Here is a 9,782-nt window from a genome sequence, read left to right as displayed (position 1 = left end):
TAATATACAAATAAGGTAAATAATGCACATGTATTGGAACTGTTTTGTGTTGTGTTCTTCCGGCCTGCTGGGGGGCGCTAGTTGTGATTTTGGTGATATATTTAGCCAGTAGGTGACAAGAAGTAAAACTACTAGCTTGAAAATGTCAGTCAGTCCATGAGGTGTTTTGCGGTTAGATCTGAAACCATCCTCTCATTTCCAGCCCTTTGAGTGGCAATATGAGTAAGTGTTTACATTAAAAATGAATGTTGACAAGTGCATTTGTAGCATTTTGTTGAAGTTTGTAGCATTTTATAGATATTATTTGAGATTTGAGTTCCAGTAGTGGTATTTGAGTTGTGTGTATTACTTCTCAGCTAACATTGGCCATTTAATTGTCTATATAATGTAACTTTGATGTACATTGTTGATTTTACAACTTTCTGAATACCCTTTTGTATTTTGTTACAGTTTCACACTTTTTTGCATTAAATCCTGGTCAAAGACAACACCTGCCTGTTCCTTGGAGGAAGTGATGCAAGAGAGAGATTTTAGCTGGCTGTGAATCTCAATTAGGACAAGGGGTCACGTTGAGTGTAACAGTACAGTGAAATCATAACACTCTGCGAGGGACCACGGTGAACGGTTGGTGGAAGAAAACACAGTCAACATCTACAATTACACTAAAATGCTACTATGGAGAAAGAAGAAGCTAAAAGCCAAAAGTCACACTCATCTCACTCATTAAAGGCACATTCATCAAAATTCTCAGTACATTCAGGAAAACTAACTGTTCGTTCAGAAGCTGGGGCATCTGCAAGGTCGTCAGCTTCAAGCCGAGCCAGTATGGCTGCAGCACTTGCACAAGCAGAAGCTCAAGCTGCCAAAGCCAGACTAGCCTATGCTGAGAAAGAGCTGAGCATCAAAGTAGAAAAAGCATGGTTAGAAGCAACTCTTGATGTGCTCAACCTCCAGAAGGAAGCGGATGCTGCCATGGCCAAAGCCGAGGTGATGGAATCAGCTGCAGCTCAATATGAGAAAACAGAGAAAAGTAACGAACTGAGTTTCTTGCCCCTACAACCAACTACAGAAGACAAAGTGAGTGAGTACATAAACAAACACAGTTACAACAATGAGCCTACACAAAATAGAGAGACTTACCAGCACAACTGTACATTTCAAAAACAATACCAACCAAGTGTTTACACACCTTCCCATGTTAAACAAGAACGAAATGACTATCCAGTCCAGCCACCAGATGGCGCCAAACGACCTCCACTAAGAGACATAATTCAGCAACCGATGCAGTTTTCAAGCCCAAATAATGCCGACAACACAACCAGTGACCTTGCCAGATTCCTAGCTAAAAGTCAACTAGTAACTGGAGGGCTAACTAAATTCGATGACAAGCCAGATAGTTATCTCAGCTGGAAAGCCACTTTCCAGAGCACCATCAGAGATCTGGGTCTTACAGCTAGCGAAGAACTGAACCTCCTCATTAAGTGGCTCGGTCCTGAGTCTTCTGAACACGCAAAAAGAATAAAGGCAGTCAACATCAAGTTCCCAGATGCTGGTCTGAACATGATCTGGGTGAGACTGGAAGAATGTTACGGCTTGCCAGAAGCAATAGAAAACTCCCTGTTCACAAGGTTACAGAACTTTCCAAAGCTTTCAAGCAAAGAACCTCAAAAGCTTCGTGATCTGTCAGATCTATTGTGTGAGCTAGAAGCTGCAAAACTAGATGGATATCTCACAGGTTTGAGTTACCTCGATACAGCTAGAGGAGTGAGTCCAATTGTGGAAAAGCTGCCTTTTCACCTTCAAGAGAGATGGACAATTGTGGGGTCGAGGTATAAAGAGGACCATAATGTAAGCTTTCCACCCTTCTCATTCTTTGTGAACTTTGTGAAAGGCCAGGCCAAAGCGAGGAATGACCCGAGTTATACCACAGCTTACAACCCACCTTTCAACCCTACAGTCAGTTACAAAAAAGGAAAGCCCACAAGTAACTACAGCCAAAGACAGTCCGTCACAGTACACAAGACAGAAGTGTCAGAGACAGACAAGACAAAAGAAACAAGAACAGACATTCAAAGGGAATGCCCCATACATCACAAACCACACCCACTGAGAAGATGCAGGGGTTTTAGAACAATGCTGCTGGAAGACAGGAAAAAGTTGCTCAAAGACAATAACATCTGCTATCGCTGCCTTGCTTCTACCAGTCACCAAGCAAAGGACTGTAAGGCCACAATAAAGTGTGACAAATGTGACAGTGAGAGACATCTAGCAGCTCTTCATCCAGGCCCAGCACCGCCAACATCCAAGCCTCCTTCACCACCGAAAGAGCACGGCGGGGAGCAAGAAGTTGCACAGGACACTGATGTTACAGCCACATGTACAGAGGTATGTGGAAATGGGATTACTGGAAAGTCCTGCTCCAAGATCTGTTTGGTGCAAGTCCACCCTAAAGGTGAGCCACACAAGACGAAAAAGATGTATGCAATAATAGACGATCAAAGTAACCAGTCACTTGCAAAGACAGAGTTTTTCGACATGTTTGCAATACAAGGCACAACTATCCCATACATGCTAAAAACCTGCTCTGGTGTGACTCAAGTTAGTGGCAGAAGAGCCTGCGACTATGTTGTTCAGTCATTCGATGGTAAAATGAGCTTTCCTCTCCCCATGCTTATAGAGTGCAATGACATCCCAAACAATAGGGATGAGATACCCACTACAGAAGCTGCTTCACACCATCCTCACCTGAAAGCCATAGCTGGTGAGATACCGCCCCTCGACCCACATGCTGACATCCTGCTGCTGATTGGACGTAATCTTCTAAGGGTCCACAAGGTCAGAAAACAAATATGTGGCAAGCACAATGACCCATTCGCACAGAAGTTTGACCTAGGCTGGGTCATCATCGGGGATGTATGTCTGGGTAGCGCCCACAAGCCAAGGGAAGTAAATACTCTCAAGACACATGTGCTAGACAATGGTCGCCCAAGCTATCTCACTCCCTGCAACAGTCGCTTCAGCGTAAAAGAGAGCTTCGCACTGAGCCAGTACAAAGCCATTTCCAATCCGCTGCCACCTCCAAGCCTACGAGCAAAGCCCACAGATGAGAACTTAGGAGAGACTGTTTTTAACCAAACGAATGAAGACAACCGCCTTGCACACTCAGCTGAAGACCTCATCTTTCTGGGAAGGACGGAGCAGATCTTCAAAGATGACACTAACAGCTGGGTTGCACCACTCCCGTTTAGAAACCCGAGATGCCTTCTCCCAGACAACAGGTGCTACGCCCTTAAGCGCCTCGAGTCTCTCCGACGCACGCTTGACAAGAAGCCAGACATGAAAAGACATTTCATTGAGTTCATGCAGAAGATGCTTGACAACAAACATGCTGAGCTTGCACCACCTCGGACCAAAAACAAAGAGACCTGGTATCTTCCCACCTTTGGTGTCTACCACCCACAGAAACCTGAGAAGATCCGTGTGGTGTTCGACTCCAGTGCTCAGTTTGATGGAGTGTCTCTCAATGATGTCCTGCTTTCTGGCCCTGATCTTAACAACACACTTGTGGGTGTGCTCCTACGGTTCAGGAAGGAACCTGTCGCTATCACAGCGGACATCGAGCAGATGTTTTACTGCTTTGTTGTCCAGGAGGGTCACAGGGACTACCTTCGCTTCCTGTGGTACGAAGACAACGACCTAACCAAAGATGTTGTGGACTATCACATGAGGGTGCACGTCTTTGGTAACAGCCCCTCCCCGGCAGTGGCGATCTATGGGTTGAGAATGGCAGCAAAAGAAGCAGAAGTTGAATATGGATCCGACGCATGTAACTTCATCGAGCAAGACTTTTATGTTGACGATGCACTAAAGTCTTTCCCTACAGAAGCTGAGGCAATTGACGTCCTACAGAGAGCCCAGAAAATGCTTGCCCTTTCTAATCTACGTCTCCACAAGATAGCTTCCAACAAAGTGGAAGTGGTGAGCGCCTTCCCTCCTGAAGATAGAGCAAAAGAGATCAAAGACCTTGATCTAACAACAGACCATCTCCCAGTCCAACGCAGTTTGGGTGTGATTTGGAACACCACATCAGATACATTCACTTTTGACGTCCCACTAGAACAATAGCCCTTCACTCGACGTGGTGTGCTCTCAACTGTAAACAGTTTGTTTGATCCTCTTGGGCTGCTCGCACCGGTAACTATCAAAGGCAGACTTCTTCTCAGGGAGCTCACCAGCCGCAACCTTGAATGGGACACCCCGTTGCCGCAAGACATGTATGACGACTGGAGAAGATGGCAGGACTCGTTACAGCACCTGGCAACCCTCCACATTCCTCGTACCTATGTGTCCTTCTCCATCTCACAATCCACATTAATTGAACTCTGCATGTTCTCAGATGCTTCTGTGAAAGCAATTGCAGCAGTAGCCTACCTGAAAGTAACACATGGTGATGGCCACAACGAAGTCGGTTTCGTCATGGGCAAAGCCAAACTTGCTCCTATGCCAGAGCTCACCATTCCCAGATTAGAACTCTGTGCTGCAGTGCTTGCGGTGGAGATGTCAGAGCCTCTCAATGATGAGTTGAAGGTCAAGATTGACAAGATCACATTTTTCACTGACAGCAAAGTGGTGTTGGGTTACATCCACAACAAGAACAGAAGATTTCATGTATATGTGAACAACCGTGTGCAGAGAATCAAGCAATCCTCTCTCCCAGAGCAGTGGAAATACATCCCATCTGAGCACAATCCAGCTGATCATGGTTCTCGCTCACTGGCTGCGGAGAAAATCGAAAGAACAACATGGTGGTCTGGCCCAGCATTTCTTCTCAACACCAAGAGTGGTGCTCCTGAAAAAGGCCCATTCAAACTCATTGACCCAGAGTCAGACGTGGAAATTCGACAGAATGCTACCGTGCTTGTGACCAGAACCACTTCAGGTAGTTTAGGTTCAATGCGATTTGAACGATTCTCAAAATGGACCTCTCTTGTCAAAGCAGTAGCATACCTTTGTCACATCGCTCACAGTTTCAAGTCTAAAGATTGTGAAGGCTGGCACCTCTGCAAAACAAGTCTCACAGGAGAATCCTTAACTCGAGCAGAGTACACTATCATTAGATGTGTCCAACATGAAGTGTATGCCGAAGAGATCAAACGCATCAAGGCAAAACAAGATCTGCCACGCAACAGTCCTCTATACAAGCTCAAGCCGATCATCGATGATAAAGACCTACTCCGTGTTGGAGGACGCTTGTCAGAGTCCAAACTCACAAGTCAAGAAGCTAATCCTCTTCTGATCCCAAGAATGCATCACATTACTACCCTGCTCATTCGACATCATCATGAAGCTGTAAAGCATCAAGGAAGACACTTCACTGAAGGAGCAGTGCGAGCAAGTGGTTTGTGGCTGGCTGGTGCCAAGAGATCCATCAGCAGTTTTATCCATAAATGTGTGACTTGCAAAAAGCTTCGAGGGAAAACAGAGCAGCAAATCATGGCAGATCTGCCCGCCGAGCGTCTACAAACTGATCCTCCATTTTCGTATGTTGGCCTGGATGTTTTCGGACCATGGGAGGTCACAACGTGCCGCACAAAAGGTGGTCATGCTGACAGCAAACGATGGGCGGTTCTGTTCACTTGTATGTGTACAAGAGCCATTCATATCGAAGTTGTAGAGACATTAAGCTCTTCAAGTTTTATCAATGCTCTTCGCAGATTTTTCGCCATCAGAGGGCCCGCTAAACAGCTACGGTCCGACTGTGGTACCAACTTCATTGGCGCATCCAAAGAGCTGAAGATGGAACCTCCAAAGCCTGACGACACAAGTGTGGATGACTATCTGCGTGAACAAAGGTGCTCCTGGGTGTTCAACCCTCCTCACTCATCCCACATGGGAGGCACGTGGGAGCGTATGATAGGAATCGCGCGTCGCATCCTCGACTCTATGCTCTTACAAGCAGGAAATCCTTTACTGACTCACAAGGTACTAACAACGTTGCTCGCTGAAGTCACAGCTATCATCAACGCAAGACCCTTGGTGCTTGTCTCCTCAGATCCTGACGCACCTCTCATCTTGACTCCCATGACGCTGCTAACACAAAAAACAAAAGCAATACCAGTTCCACCAGGAGATTTCACCAACGCTGACATATTCAAATATCAGTGGAAAAGAGTTCAAGTCCTTGCCGACACCTTTTGGACCAGATGGCAAAGGGAGTACCTCAACATGCTCCAAAGCCGTCAGAAGTGGCAACGCAACAAACCAAATCTGAAGGAGAAAGATATCATTCTTCTGAAGGACAAGCAACTAAAACGGAATGAATGGCCCATGGGAATCATCGTGAAGACTCTTCCAAGCAAGGATGGAGTTGTGAGGAAGATTGAGGTCAAAGTAGCACGCAACAAGACTATGAAGATTTTCTCCAGACCTATCTCAGACTGTTATCCCCCACTGTTTAGTTAGTTTATTATGGCATTCTTAAAATAATGCCAGGCGGGGAGTGTATTGGAACTGTTTTGTGTTGTGTTCTTCCAGCCTGCTGGGGGGCGCTAGTTGTGATTTTGGTGATATATTTAGCCAGTAGGTGACAAGAAGTAAAACTACTAGCTTGAAAATGTCAGTCAGTCCATGAGGTGTTTTGCGGTTAGATCTGAAACCATCCTCTCATTTCCAGCCCTTTGAGTGGCAATATGAGTAAGTGTTTACATTAAAAATGAATGTTGACAAGTGCATTTGTAGCATTTTGTTGAAGTTTGTAGCATTTTATAGATATTATTTGAGATTTGAGTTCCAGTAGTGGTATTTGAGTTGTGTGTATTACTTCTCAGCTAACATTGGCCATTTAATTGTCTATATAATGTAACTTTGATGTACATTGTTGATTTTACAACTTTCTGAATACCCTTTTGTATTTTGTTACAGTTTCACACTTTTTTACATTAAATCCTGGTCAAAGACAACACCTGCCTGTTCCTTGGAGGAAGTGATGCAAGAGAGAGTTTAGCTGGCTGTGAATCTCAATTAGGACAAGGGGTCACGTTGAGTGTAACAGTACAGCACATATTAGGGATATATGAAACTGAAACATGAATAAAGCCAGGTTTAAATCTCTTGCTTCATATTGTTGACATGGAGGCTTAACAATAATCCACGCTTCGATAGGCATGCCCACAAATCCTCCTGTACGATCCATATATGATCCATATACAGTCTAAATTCCTTGTTGCTTTCAGCATGTACAGTATAGATGTCAGTTAATCATTGAACTTTTAACTATTATGGTCCACTTCATTTTGTAAGTGAAAATGAACTAGGGCTAACCTGAGTTTGTGTTGGTGTTTTATGAATAAAAAGTTTGTAGTTCATAATTTATATATAGGAATGTTTAGTATATTGTCATTTTACTTAAGGCGAGGCACTGCAGGTGAATAGGAAAAAATGTTTTAACATATTCTTTAGTTTACTAAGTTATATAAATGTAAAAAAATAAATAAATAAACTGTTAGATCATGCTATGTATTCATATAGAAATAAACCATTTTATGTGTAAAAATTGCCCAAATTTACCATATTTGGGATATTTAAAACAGAAATTTGGAAAGAGACATGTTTGAATTTCATTCTTCATTTTGTTGTCATATGAGATATGCCCAGTTTACCCAGTAACTTTAAGACACTTTAATTCAAAAGGCTTAAATAAAAGGCTAGAAATCACAAATCTAGAAAATAAATAAAAACAGTTTAATAAGGAATGGTTGTTAAATTATCATGATCATTTACCAGTATCTGTAACGGTTGCTTTCTTTGTTGATTAAATAATATTGTTTAAATGTTTCAAATCAAGTCATAATCACAGTAACTACAAAAATTACTATGTAATTTGCTTTGTTCTTGTGAAAGAAGTAAGATTCAAAAGTTCCTCCCCATTGCTGCACTAAACTTAACACTTCATTCCACACGTACACTGATACTGTGGAAATCTGAACCACTGACCTTTGGGTTGGTACGAATTACTGCTCCAAAAATGCTGATGAACGCAACTATAAAACAGAGCTTAACTGAACTGAACTGAACAAATTTCTAAGGTTTTTTGTTTTGTTTTTTATTTTCTTAAACACTGTTAATTCTGCATGTACTTTTTATGACAGTAGGAGAAAGAATTCAACAGAATACTGTCCCTATTCAAAGAAAAATAATAAAAAAGATTAATACAAGTTTTCAAAGATAGGTTATCATGTTAAGGTTGAAGTTTTATTGAAGAACGTGTGCAACAGTGGTAGTTCTGTGTTGCGAGAAAACAGCACCATGCATTTACTTTTTTGTATGCTATAAAAGGTTCATTAAGAATAATCAACTTTTTTTTGGTGTTATTTATCAGTTGTAAGTTTAATACAGATCAAGATGCCCTAAAATGTAATAAGTAAGATCATTTATACAGGATGTAACTCTGGTGGCATGCCATTTGGGATTTGACTTCACTGTCTGTTATTAAAAGGCCTATAGAAATAAGGACTTTGCTATTGCCAATCAAAAAAAGAGGAATATTTTTTACAAGTGAAGGTTAATGACAGTTTCCCCCTTCCTTGTCTTTCCTCAACTACTATGAGGCAAAACCTGGACCCTCTGGAGGTAGCAAAATCCAACTCCACCAGGATAACACACGATGCCATTACCAGGAGGTTTGCTGTGTCTCCTGCCTCTCTCTCATTTTCAAGATACAGGTATTATCTAAGCAGGGCTGTATCATTCCTAAAACGCGTTAATTGGACTTATGTGATCTTTCGTGCAAGTAAGAACAGGACGAGAGCCATACAAAATTACCTCCTGCTGACCACCAGACTTTAAACTCTACAGAGATGTTCAAATTATCCCAGTTTAAACCCTCAAACACAGACTTCATGAGGGTGGTCAGGTTTCATAGTGCACTATTTACTTTTGCCATAAAACACAAAACTTGTCAACTTCGTAGAAATCATAGAGAATATTATTCTGCCTGTCCCACCTGCTCGTCCTATATTGAAACTTTCAAAATAAATGCAAGATAGGTATTGGTTTAATATACCACAGTGGAACATGACAGGCAAAGCAGTTACATAGTGTACATTTATTTTTTGTGAAGTGTTTTTTCGAGCCAACAAGCCTTTTCTATTTTGATCCAATATCGCCTCCTGCTGGGTGCTTTCGTTACTGTACATGAGTTTTCCCGAGACTTCTGTTTCACTTCATACTTTTACGTGGAGGACTTAATCAAAGGGGAAAAAAATAAATAAATAAACAGATCTCCAGCCCACTTCCCCGGAGCTCACTGACTTGTACATCTGCAGGAAGAGTTTGGAGTAAGTTTGTGCAGACGACCCACACTGTTGACTGAAAGCAAACAGAAAATGACGCCAGTCTGTAGAAACCTCCAATTTGATCCATTTCGTAGGCCTTTTTCAGGAGCGTATTTTCACTCACAGTTCAAAAATGACACAAGCAACCAACAATCCTCTTTTTCAGCAAGTTTTCTTTTGAAATAGTTTGCCTGTATAATAGGCCTAATTGAGCTATATTAGGTTAAGTGTAAAGTTGGGAGCCAATTGAGACGAGGCAGTTGCACTACTATTTCTTTATTTTTAAATTAATAAAACAGTTGAAAGTTTAAAAGATCATTTCAAAGGCAACTATTTCCTTTAGCTGATCCTTTAGTGATCATTTGAAGACTTAGGTGCTAGAACAGGTGCTTTCACAAGTTTACATTGGATGTACGAAGGGTCGGGCAAAATTGGGCAGTGGCTTCCGGC

At 42.3% G+C, this 9,782-nt stretch overlaps 2 protein-coding genes across 2 annotated transcripts; both read left to right on the top strand.

The window, feature by feature from the left end:
• The first annotated feature begins 131 nt into the window (after positions 1–131).
• Positions 132–4,131, top strand: LOC129411103 (uncharacterized). Its single transcript, XM_055161032.1, has 2 exons — positions 132–222; positions 451–4,131. Exon 2 carries the CDS (start codon positions 676–678, stop codon positions 4,123–4,125), a length of 3,450 nt encoding a protein of 1,149 aa, XP_055017007.1. The 5' UTR covers positions 132–222; positions 451–675; the 3' UTR covers positions 4,126–4,131.
• LOC129411104 (uncharacterized) lies at positions 4,126–7,536 on the top strand. Its single transcript, XM_055161033.1, has 2 exons — positions 4,126–6,693; positions 6,922–7,536. The coding sequence occupies exon 1, from the start codon at positions 4,273–4,275 to the stop codon at positions 6,460–6,462; it is 2,190 nt and encodes a 729-aa protein (XP_055017008.1). The 5' UTR covers positions 4,126–4,272; the 3' UTR covers positions 6,463–6,693; positions 6,922–7,536.
• Positions 7,537–9,782: the final 2,246 nt, after the last annotated feature.

This window comes from Boleophthalmus pectinirostris, unplaced genomic scaffold (assembly GCF_026225935.1).
Source record: "Boleophthalmus pectinirostris isolate CB_2022bp ecotype Guang Dong unplaced genomic scaffold, ASM2622593v1 HiC_scaffold_3, whole genome shotgun sequence".
Taxonomy (NCBI): Eukaryota; Metazoa; Chordata; class Actinopteri; order Gobiiformes; family Gobiidae; genus Boleophthalmus; species Boleophthalmus pectinirostris.
The sequence above is the reverse complement of the archived record's forward strand: the minus strand, read 5'-3'. Positions and strand labels throughout refer to the sequence as shown.

Excerpts from the sequence above, each read along its gene's own strand:
- LOC129411104 (XM_055161033.1), top strand. The coding sequence starts at position 4,273 with ATGTATGACGACTGGAGAAGATGGCAGGACTCGTTACAGCACCTGGCA.
- LOC129411103 (XM_055161032.1), top strand. The coding sequence starts at position 676 with ATGGAGAAAGAAGAAGCTAAAAGCCAAAAGTCACACTCATCTCACTCA.